The sequence below is a fragment of the Dasypus novemcinctus genome, chromosome 25, assembly GCF_030445035.2.
Source record: "Dasypus novemcinctus isolate mDasNov1 chromosome 25, mDasNov1.1.hap2, whole genome shotgun sequence".
NCBI classification, from domain to species: domain Eukaryota; kingdom Metazoa; phylum Chordata; class Mammalia; order Cingulata; family Dasypodidae; genus Dasypus; species Dasypus novemcinctus.
This window is the reverse complement of record NC_080697.1, coordinates 46,975,357-46,987,335: the sequence shown is the minus strand read 5'-3', so window position 1 is coordinate 46,987,335 and position 11,979 is coordinate 46,975,357. Positions and strand designations below refer to the sequence as shown.

Sequence of the window (11,979 nt, the reverse complement as noted above, 5' to 3'; positions counted from 1 at the left end):
CATGTGCAAGGAGTGCATCCCACAAGGAGAGCCACCCCGTGCGAAAAAAGCACAGCCTGCCTAGGAGTGGCACCACACACATGGAGGGCTGGCACAGCAACATGATGCAACAAAAAGAGACACAGATTCCCAGTGCCACAGAGAATGCAAGTGGACACAGAAGAACACACAGTGAATGGACACAAGAGAGCAGACAATGGGGAGGGAGGGCAGAGAAATAAATGAATCTTTAAAAAAAATTCTTGTGGGGATGTGTTAGTGAGGGGGTGATATATTTATTAAACAATACACAGTATAGTGTAGACTTAGTAAGAGGTCAGTGGTTTTCACCTAATTGGCAAAAGGGTCCATGGAACAAAAATGGTTAAGAACACCTTGGTCAGATGAACCAATTAAAGAAAAACAAAGTGCTAAATATTCAAAACTGTTTTACTGTATTTTATCTCCAGGGAAAGCTGGAGACCTTAGGTGTCAGGTAACTAGCCAAGGTCAATTCTTGAAATGCTTTCTTCAAACAATCTGATGAGACTGGATTAAAGAAGAAAGGTAAGAAGCAAAAGATATGAGTAATTATAATACGCATACTCTTGCTCCAAAAAATTGTTCCCACTGTACAAATTCATAAATCCATAATAAATGATAAAAAATACTTTATTTCTGTAATACAGAATATGCAATATTGCACTCCAGTTACAAGTAGCTTGTAGAAAAATTCTATTTACAAACTTGCATAACAATTGTCTGGGCCTGACGTTTTTAGGCATCACAAACTGTACCCACGGCACTGAACTTTGAACCTACTGACGAAGGGCGATGTTTAATAAAACCGCCTTTGTATTCCACAGTGACAACGACCAGTAGTTTAAAAATGATATATAGGTATATAATGAGTCAACTTTACAGTTTCTTTCAGTATGAGGCATTGCTACCCTGCACCCACGTTATTCAAATAGTTTACTGCTGAGTTACATTTTTTTCCTTTGCATTATTTAATCGTGTTACTTTACATGCTATTCTCTCATGAAGAAGTGAAAGTATTTTGCAGGAGTAAATATTCCTCATCCTTGCGGAGAACAATTAAAAGTTTTTTCATCCAGATTGAGCTGCAGAGATTGATTTTCTCAAAGTTACTCAGTAAATTGGGGTAATTCAGCTTTCAGATAGGACTTCTCCCCTCTAACCATATAGTGAAGACAGGGCCTGACTTCAGGATCAACTTCCAGCATTGACCCCAACTGAATTCTTCTCTTTTCCTGTGCTGCAGCTGAAAGTCCAAAATGCTTCTGACAGACCGTGGTGGCTTTAAACAGAAACCATTTTTTGTCACCTACTCTATGGATAGGTGGATCTGCCACCATTTTGACTTAAGAGAAATCTGACCTGGGTTGCAATTAATCTTGTTCTGACAGTAGAAAGGCACTAAACAATCTCACTTAAAGCAGCCACATATACATGTGACCACCTGCAAATAAGAGACTTGGGTATATGAAAAGGAAACATTTAAAAAATATATTCCTCTCATCTTGGAGAGAATCTTTTTTAACTAAATGCAATCCAGTGAATAACAAAATAGCAGCATTTTTAGAGCAATGATTGGGGAATGAATTCTTACAGCAGGGCATCTCCTGTCTTGAAACACAGTCTACACTGAAAAGGTATGTTAGTTTGCCGACAGCCTCTGAAGACATGCATCGTCATTTATGAGAAAACGAATCACTGCACTGCTGGACAGATTAAAGCAGCAAATGCTCAGCTTGCCATCAAAAGATGAAAATTCATTTGAACAATGTAGACAAAAAACCAGCTGAAGAGAAAATGATTTAAAATGCCCTGATCAAAACAAAAACCATATAAAATGAAGGAAAGCCATCTGAAGACTTATATCTACTGTGTAAAAATAAATAACTCAAAGACCTATTCTCAAAGTAAAACATCTACAAAAGTAGAATACAGAGTTAAACAATCACACAACTATATAAAAATGGAATGGTTTATAAAATATTTTACCACTAAGAAACCCATTTCTCTCCCTCCTTATTCTTCTCCCTAATAATTTTGTTCTTAAAGAGATATCCATTTGACAAAGCATAGTAAGCTTCGAAAGGGATGACTAGGTGAAAAAGACTCTTTGGGTTGTAATCCTTGATGCATAATTTCTTTCTGAAAGTTCTGATTCTAAAATCTATTTACTCTTGTGTCACAAGCAAGTTCATGAATAGGTCAGAGTAATTCCCTCCCAATACTGTGATCGTAGAGTCTCGCATCCACCTAGAGGGCTGTCCCTTCTTTCAAAAAATACCATTTGCAGGGAAGGGTGAATTAGTGCCTAATTTGGGATGATTAGGTAATTTAGTGAGGCTTGCATTAGATTCAAGGGAAGAGCAAACCTCCATACCTTTCAGTGCCCGTATTTTTTGTACCCAGGATTTCTTACTCTTGCTTTGGAAGTTGGGAACAAAAGAGCTGGGCATTCAAAATGATGCTGGAAAACCAAGGAATGTTGGCATAGATCTCATGAAAGGAAACCTTAAGATTCTTCTGCCAACGTTCAAGAAACTGCCTCATACAATAAAAGGTTTTATTTAGTAGTATCTCAACTATAACTTATCTTTTATTTGGTACTTGCACATGTCTACAACCCAATGGGAAGTGGCAGTAATAGAATGAGCTCCTAGCTCTCACGTGACTTTTTTAAAAAGTGCTTTCTGAATCATTAAATAAGATGATCAGTTATGTAGTTTCAGTATTAATTATAGTTAACAGTGTGGCCGTGCTTTAAAAATTGGTGTGTGAATGTGTTTTACCCTTTGATAACCAAAGTATGTACCTTCTCATGATTATGGTTGAATATGGAATAAAATAAATTTTATTTACATGGTGCCAATCAGCCCAAGATGACTGAAAGGAGTAAATACCATGGTATTGATGCTTGGTTTTCATGCTCTTAGTCTCTATTTTTTTTAAAACATCAATTTAGATATCACTAAAATGCATCTTGGTACATCTTTGTCAGCAAGTCAGTCAAAAAGTTGCCCCAGAAAGTATTTCCAAGTAGTTTTTTCCTCTCCAGCTGCCATCTACAAGCAAGTACAGGATGCATCTCCAACAAGAAAAAAATGCTCAGCAGCTTCGGCTGTATCATAATCACAACTCTGCAAGTTTCCAAATTCTGCGTTCCCATCTTCTCCAGTGCCCAGCTTTTCCACACGTAGGCATTTCAAACCTTCTGCGATTACTTAAGCTTGGTCGACAAGCATTTTATCCCTGGGGATCAGCACTCATGCTGCAGGCTTGGGCGTTTTGGACAAAATCTGTGCTAGTGAAGATGGTCCTGTGGTTCCAAGTCATCTTGGATATTCTTCCAAGGAAGCTCTATCCCTGGGAAGGCTTTCCTCCTGAGGGGTAAGGAGAAAAATTATTCAAATTGCAGTCTAGGGAAAAGTTACGAAACCAGATATTATGCTACAAAGTCTGTTCTCTAGTCTATCCTCTGCACTTTAGAATAAATCCTTTATTTTTTCCTTTTAACCTTTGAAAAGGAGTCGGTGCCCTTATTAAAGAAACGTATTGTCTGGTTTCTCTGGTAGAATAAATCTCCAACTCCCTGCAGGCCTTTCTCTTGACTTTTGAAGTTTCTGTTTACCTCAAACCACTTATGTGGTAGAAGGAGAATTTCTTTGAACTTTAGTGAGACCATTGCTAACTACCACAGAGTTGGACAACAAAAGTAGAACACAAGTCAGACAGTTGAAATAAATATTTGAAGACAAACAGATTCTACTTCGAGCACCTATTTCCCTAAGAGGCCAAGGCACTGGCTAGAAGACAGGAAGGGTAGGTAGTCCACTGGTTATTCAAGCTATTTAAAAACCTGAGCATACTAACCATGCTAACTGCATGCATTCCTAAAACATGCTTCTAACTGCAGAGCTTCTCAGTGAAGTCAAAGAAGCGAGCAGAAAGGCTGAAGAGTCCCTCTTTCATTCTATACTCTGAAAGCATCTTTGCAAATGATGAAACCATAATCATATATCATCAGCTTTTAGTGGATCTCTGTACTCATGCTTCATTATCAAAGAGAAATGTGAAGACAGTTGTTGGAATATCTGAAGACATTTGCCTTAGGAGTACTAATTTTAATCCTTCAAATTAAAAAAAAAAATCTCTTCCATTAGTTCAAAGAACAAGTTGCCATTCTCTTATAACAATATTTAAAAATCAACAAATTTTAAATTCTATGCAAAAGATAGGAAAGCAGAAAGACCTACATTTGGCAAGTTCCCAATTTGAAGAATTGAAGTCAAGGAAGATGACTAAACACCACCAAACGGAAGAGCAATTTTCATGAATTATACTCTGTGAGATGAAATACCGAAATTACCCATGTGTAACCCTTCTACCACTACTCACGGATCCTCAATGTGCAAACATGTAGAATCTATGAGTCACTGTCCAGTTCAGATAACCTATGGCTGGAACTCAATTTTGAAACACAAACATTTTGAACACATTGGGTAAAAAAGCTTACAAACTATTATTTAATAATTCTGAGTGGGATATATTTTCTTATAATGTATAATATCTCTAGCTATCAAGTGGACAAAACGTTCCCTATGAAATATATTTTCTTTTTCACTGAGAAAGCCTAACTTTGTTCATCGTAAACTTTCTGACATTTTCCTGAAATCCTAAAATAAATCCTTACAAATTTCAATACATGGGTGCTGGTAAACTAGAGAAAAAAATACAGTTTCAACTCTTATTTGCATGTCTTCAAAAAGATATGGAACTAGTTACAGAAACAAGGTATGCCCACGAGGGAAGTTCATGTTTATTTTGTAAACCGTGTTTTTCAATAAAGTTGCCAGAATGGCAGCTTAACAGACACAGTTTGCCACACTCTGCAGTCCTGTTTACTTTGGTTGCTGATTCTCTCTATTGGCTCCTCTTCAGAGGAAACAAAGAGGTTTGCAGGCGGTAAGTTCTGAAAGGTGGCTTGTGGTTATGAACAGACATCATCAGAGTGAGCAGTCAGCTTCAGGAGTGAGAGAGCCCAGCTTTCAAGAGCTGGAGACACTCATTTCCTCCACAGACTTTTCCAAGGAACCAGGCATTAGGTACACCTGCATTGAAGTTTCAAAGAATGCAAGTTATGTCGGGTCTGGAAGAGTGAATGTCTGAGGTCAACACAGTGCAGGTGACGGCCCATGACATCTTATTAAAAAATCTGGGCAGGGTCTGTGTGATGTCGTCTCCCTTCTCTGAACAATTAGAAATAGCTTAGAAGCTAAGAAACACTCTCCTCCAGGCAGGTTTAAGATAAAGAGGAAAAGTAGAGCAAATAAACATGATTCAGGGCCTCTGGTTCTGTGTGGAGTCTCCCCTCTGTAGTTTCTAACCTTGCTGTCACTTTACCCCGCTGGGGAAGTTACTCAACCACTTCTCTTTGCCATAAAAGTGAAAGTTCTCACAGGCTAACCAAACCTCTCACACTTTCCAAAGGTGCACACCTTAAAGGAGCTTTGGAATGATCATTTCACTGACCAAACCCTAAATACTCTTTCAGATTACTATTGTGATGTTGAAGCACTGGAGACAGTGGTGGGTCTGGTCCTGGAGGGAGGGGTTAGAAGGAGGTGCTTTTATTTTTATGTGGTCAGATTTTATTTTGGTTTGTTTGGGTGTCATCTTGTTACCTCAGAACTTCCACCATCACCTCAGAATTACTTCCAAAATCACCTCAGAACTATTTCCACCATCAACCTACCTTCCACGTGTGAAACACAGTGGGCTCTGGCGACTGCTACCCAGAGGTGAACTTATTTCTCAGTTTACTTTTTACATAATCCAGTAGGCAAGGAGTTTTTGTTTTCCTTTTTCCAGGATCCAGTTATGGAATCCAGATATATGTATTATTGTCTGATCAGAATAATAAAATGTAGAGGCTGGAAGTGAACTGTTTATCTCCCTTTGTTTGATGCCTGACTAAGCTCACAGCAGGCAGGCCTCCCAGTTCTCTGCTCACTGTCTACCAGACACGGGCCCACTGGCCGTGGTCACGCATCTCAGATCCAAAAGACAACCTGTGAAGTATATGATTGAGAGTGTTCTCTTTGAAAGCTTTGGCTCCTATATACATTCTCTGGGGATTTAGACTCGTAGAAAAAGGACATATTTGATACATTATAAGAAAGGACTTAAGCTTTGAGCCTTAAGAGTTAAAGAGAAACAATGAATTCACCTCTCCTCATTAATGTTCCTATTTCTCTTAAGGCTGTGGCCACTCAGAGAAGTTAGTGGGTGCTTTGACTTGTTTGGTTTTTCTGTTCTCAAGCACATAAGGCTCCTGGAGCATGACATCCCTGCCCTCACCTCCCACTCCACAGACAGATACTGTGTTTCCATTAGTGAACAGCTCAAGGACAGACAAAATACCTTCATTGTAGGAAAGGTTCTTTTTACATTTACAGCAAGCTGTCACTTAAGATAAGAAGGGGAAAAAAAAGATGTGGTGGTTAAATTCTCAGAGGACCCTGCAAAGCTACTTTCCCTCTCTTGCGATCCCCTAGCGTATGTACTTGGACATGAGAGGATAAACATTCTCCAACTCCTCAGTGATCCTTCTCAGAACGTCTGAGGTGGTCCTGGACTACCTGTTGTGCAAAGGATTACTATTGTAATACAGCTAAATACAGAACCAAAGCACTTGAAAATCCTAAGTCAGGTTACAGTTAACGTAGTCCAGTTCCCTGCTTCCAACCAAGGAAGCCTCCTGGCCTGAACTAGGGTTGCTAAGCGGGTCTCCCTGAAAAGCCCTCAGAACAATTTAAATAAAATTTAGCCACACTGCAGGCAAGGCCCTGTAGAAAACCGATCTGTCCTCACCAATTTGGCCAAGTCCTCCCGGTCAGCGCAGCCTCCCTTTCTGCTTGAGGTGAGCAAAGAATGATTTCTGTGCGGCAGCGAAACCTGTCCTAGGAGCTACAGGCTCTAATCAAACACCGCTCTCTCCACCTCGAGTCTGCTCACAAGGCCAATTCCCACAGAAACCGGGGGGGCTAATGTGCCATTTTTGATGCAAGAGACACTAGCAGCAGAAGACGTGGAAGTGCATGCTGCTGGGACATGTTTATAATTCCAATTTCCTATTTCTCCATAGTAAGCCAAGCGGATGGCGTTCACTCACAGAACCGCCTTTCCAAGCAGCCGGCTGTCCCCGGCTGGAACAAGGAAGCGCGCTGGGCCTGCACGGGCACCCGTGGCAGTTCTGCTCTCTCGTGGCCGTGCGTCTTGTGACACATGAGCCCGGGCTGGCTCGAGGGAGCCTTCCAATTTAGAGTCCTGGATTCTACACCTAAGCCGTCACTAACCATCAGGCCGCCTGGCCACACCGTGCACACGCGCTCCCGGCCGCGCAGCCGGCCAGGCCTCCCCCTCGGGCTCCCCGCCAGCACACCTGGGGTCCGCGGCGCGTCACGCCGGCGCCTGCGGGCCGGGGGCCTCCCGGGCCCGCCTGCAGGTGTACAGCCACTTGATGATGCGCGCGTTCTTCTCGATCACGGACGTGGGGCCGGGCGCCTGCTCCGTCAGCTCCTCCTCCTGCAGCCCGTCGTCCCCGGCGCTGCGCCGCGAGAAGCCGCTGTCGGAGGTGGCGATGCTCACGCTGCGCACCGGTCCGGCGGCGTGCTCCGACCCCGCGGAGAAGTTCTCCCGGCCCAGGGCCTCCACCACCTCCGGGGCCAGGCCGCAGAACTGGAAGAAGGCGTCGGACTCGGCGAAGGCCCTGGAGAAGCGCGAGCTGACGTCCGACTGCGAGCGCTGCACGCCCCGGCGCCGCAGCTCCCGCAGCGCGGGGCCCGCGGCCGACGCCCCGGCGGGAGGGGCCGGCACGGCGGGCGCGGGGGGCGCCGGGCGGGGCAGCCTGGGCGGGGCGGCCTGCTCGCCCTCGCTCCGGGCCTCCGGTCCCTCCCGGGCCGCCTCGGCGGGCAGCGGCGCCTTGTCCCGGCTCGACGCCGGCAAGAGCTTCCGCACCAGGCCGGCCCTGGCGCCGTCGGCGCCCGGCCCCTTGGCGAACTCGCACTTCTGCCGGTAGATGAGCAGGGAGTCGGGCCGCAGCGGTCTTCGCGCGATGGCGCGGCGGGCCACGGGCCCCGGGGCGCGGGCCGGGTGCGGGGGAGCGCCGGCCGCCGGCTCGGTGTCGCGGGCGTCGCGGGCGCCCGTGCCGCTGCCCGCGGAGCCGCTCGCGCTGCTGCTCTCGGAAGCCGAGCTCGCGGCGGCGGGCGGGCGGCTCTTGACGTACTTGGCGCGGTCGGCCGCCAGCCTCTCCACGGCGCTCGTGCGCGCCGGCCGCGCCGCGTCCAGCAGCTGCCGCACGTACTCGGGGCCGCGGTGCCGGAGCCGCTCGCCCAGCGGCGCGCCCAGGGCGGGTGTCGCGCGCAGCCGCGCCCCCGGCGCGACCCCCGCGGGCATGGCCGCGGCCGACCCCCGGGCCTGGCCCCCGACGCCCGCGCCGCTCGGCCGCTCGCGCCCCGCCGCCGGCCCGGGTGCCGAGTTGGGGCGCACTGCCGAGGCCGCGCTGATTGGCGAGGACCCCGCGCTGGGCGCCGCCCGGGCGGCCTTTACCTCCCCGGCGCCCCGGGCGCCCCGCGGGGCAGCCAATGGGCTGGGAGGAGGGTGCCCGCCCCGCGCACCCGCCGCTGAGCTGGCACCGCGGCTGGGAGGGGGCGCCCGGGGGAGGCGCCGGGAGGGCCGGGCCGGCGCGCGGGCCGGAGGTGCCTGCCCGGCACGGCGTCGTCACCTCCAAGTGCCACCCGCCGATGCCTGGCCCCGGGAGTCCCCTGAGGTCACTGTTTGGGGGCACATTTCCACGGAGGGGAGGGGCGGAGCAGACGGGGTTGTTGCCCTGGACAGGTGTCGCAAGTCTTTGGAATTGTTAAAGTGATCTCAGTGTCCATGAAAACTTTCGACTGTTTCATTTCCTAAATCTCTGAGCTTATGTTTTTGTTATCAGGGAGGGTGGAGAATGATAAGGGAAAGAAAATGAGTGGTGTTTTCTGGCTGTTCGTCTAGATTCTGTCACTGACTGGCGGGGGGGGTGGGGGGGGGGAGGGCAATATGACCAAGTCAGGGCAAAGGGGACCGGAAATCGTAGGAAGAACAGGCTGGTGACAGAGACTCCTGGGAACTTGGAAAAAAGGAGAGATAGAGGCCATTACATATCCTGCCATAACCTACAGAATGGAGTGGGCGAGAGTGTAAACTACAATGTAGACTTTAATCCATACTGTGTGGCAGTGCTCCAACTTGTGTTCATCAGTTGCAATGAATGTTCCACACTAGTGAAGGAAGTTGTTAATGTGGGAGGTGTGAAGAGTGGGACCTATGGAAATCCCTTATTTTTTAATGTAACATTTATGTAAGCTAAGAGTATCTTTTTAAAAAGATAAAAAATATATTTAAAAAATAAAAGTTTAGAAAGGCCGACCAAATGCCCCCATCTCTGTTAGCTTTTACTGTAACCATGGCAACGGGAAAAACATGGTTTCACAAGGGCAGATGTCAGCAAAGGTATGCAAACACTTTTGGGGAGAAAAGTTTTTCCAAAATTCCATTCTTTCCAGAAGTTGGACAAAGGAGTAAAAATATCTCCCAGACAAGTAAAAGTCCAAGTTATCTTTTAGGTCAAGGCAAACACCAGGTGCGTGCTGACCTTTCACAAGCTGTGATTAAATGCTTATTGTGCAAGTGCAACATGGCAGCAAGTGGTAAAGCAGGGAGGCGCTTTAGATCTTTCCTGGCTCTCATCTCGTTTTGAGAAAACCTGGTTCAAACGGGGAAGCATGGCATACCAGCAGGGTACCAGGGGTGAGGAGGTGGTGGTGAGTTGGCAGGAGTAGTTGCTGAATGAATTCAAGAAATCTGTAAGCCTGGTGGCAGTGACCACGTGATCAGAGAACCAGAGAAGGGTTGTGCTGAAATGGACCCTGGCGATCCTTTAGTCCCTGTCAGCCTCGGTGAGGTTAAATTCTATAGTTAGCAGGAGAAACACTACAGGTGTGTTTCTGACTACCCAGATAGGCTTATCTAAAAATGTCCAACGCACTGGAAAAGGACACTGTGGTATTAGGGAAAGTACTTGTGAGAGAGGGACAGAGGGTGAGCACTCAAGTTCAGGATTGTTTCCTACCCTGGGATGCTGATGCACGGGGCTCTGGCAGAGCCTGAAATTCAGCCTTCTCTCAGCTTGCCAAGTCTGGTCTCGCTCAGCCAGGGGAGAAAATATTTCTAATTGTTAGCCCAAAATGGCTCCTTTTGCTAATTTGCACTCCCTGTGCAACAGCAGTGGTTCTGGAGGTGGGGGAGAGGGGGGGAGGGACACACGATTCCTAAGCATATGATGCCTGAAATTAGCCTGCAGCCTGGGTCCTCGGGTCGGGTCCACCACTTATGAGCTATGGTACTCTAGAAGATAAGCTAATTTCTCAGATCAAGATAAGCTAATTTCTCAGATCAAGATAAGGTAATTTTTGTTTTGTCATCTATAAAGATCCCCACTTTTATAGCTTAGAATGGTCATTGCTTCATCGTCATCGTGAGTACTAAAGGTACTAAAGGCTTGTTCATCCAGGAAGACCTAGGTTTAGATCCTGGCTCTGCCACCTTGAAATGCTGCGAACTGGGACCTGTCATGGGACCTCTCAGTGCCTCTGGTTGCTCATTTGTGAATTAGAGCTAACTATATCCACCTTTTAGGACTTTTGTTAAATTAGTGAGATTATGTATTTTAATGGCTCCAGTAGGGAGCTAATTTTCAATAAATATTTATTTTTTATTATTTTGATGATGATGATGGTTCTGAGTCAGATGGCTGTCACATTTTAAGTATGTTAAGTGAATTCATAGAGCATTAAACATCTTAAGAGCAAAAGTAAAGCAATTCTGTAAAGTTTTATTTAAGACATTGCTATTAGAAAACCTAAGCATATTCCTATTCATAATTTTCCATCTACTAACCAGATAATTTACTGTAAAAGTGGAACTGGCATAGCAAGATACTGACAAGAGAATTGTCTAAATAAATTTTTCTAATTGCTCAACTTGTAGTTTCAACTTTGTACCTAATTTCCTTCTTGGCATCACTTTGAAAGACTTTGTCAGAGCAGGAAAAAAGTGCTTAAGGACCCAATTGGCCAGTGATTCTAATCTTAGGGATTTATCGTAAGGAAATAATAAGAGAAACGTACAGAGCATGAGGATGTTCACTGAAGACAAGTGGCAGAAGTCAACCTAAACACATTGACATAGGAGGAAGACTAGACAATAGAGGGTGGACCTGTAGGGTGGAATATTATGCAACTATTACAGTCATGCTTTCCTAAGGTGTAAAATAGGGTGAATATACTAGCAGTTTTCCAAGTGTGGCCCAGATACCTCTGGTGGTTTTGTTGTTATTGTTGTTAAACTAATTTAACTGCTTTAACAAAAATAAGATTTTGTTTGTCTTTTAAAATTCTCATTCTCTTACAGGTACATGGTGGAGCTTTCCAGAGTTAGTGGCATATTATTATATCACAGCTTTTATAGCTGACAGAATATGTGCTTGTGTATTTTGCATTTTAAAAATTTCTCAATTTTCATTTCAATAAGATAGATATGAGCCACAAAACAAAAGTTTATTAAGACCTTCAAAAATTTTAAGAGTATAAAAAGGTCCTGAAAACAAAAATGCTTGAGAACCATTGGCATATATCATAAGCATAAATGTTAAAAACATATAGAGGGAAAAAATGGAAACCAATGAATATATTCAAGCAATATATAAAGTACTCTTAAATAGAGATATTTTTTAAAAAACTCTTAAAACTCAATGATAAACAAAACAAAGCAAGACACCCACAATGCAATTAGAAAATGGACAAAGGATACAAAGACATTTCACCAAAGAGGATATACAGATGGCAAATAAACACATGAAAAGAA

At 45.1% G+C, this 11,979-nt stretch overlaps 1 protein-coding gene across 2 annotated transcripts; it reads right to left on the bottom strand.

The window, feature by feature from the left end:
* Positions 1 to 633: 633 nt before the first annotated feature.
* FAM110C (family with sequence similarity 110 member C) lies at positions 634 to 8,530 on the bottom strand. 2 transcript variants are annotated; one of them, XM_004452730.5, is made up of 2 exons: positions 7,457 to 8,530; positions 634 to 3,395 (listed from the first exon to the last, which is right to left on the bottom strand). In XM_004452730.5, exon 1 carries the CDS (start codon positions 8,467 to 8,469, stop codon positions 7,474 to 7,476), a length of 996 nt encoding a protein of 331 aa, XP_004452787.2. In that variant the 5' UTR covers positions 8,470 to 8,530; the 3' UTR covers positions 634 to 3,395; positions 7,457 to 7,473. The 2 variants fall into 2 exon arrangements, with proteins under 2 accessions (XP_004452787.2, XP_071067949.1); XM_071211848.1 differs by lacking the exon at positions 634 to 3,395 and adding an exon at positions 3,402 to 5,123.
* Positions 8,531 to 11,979: the final 3,449 nt, after the last annotated feature.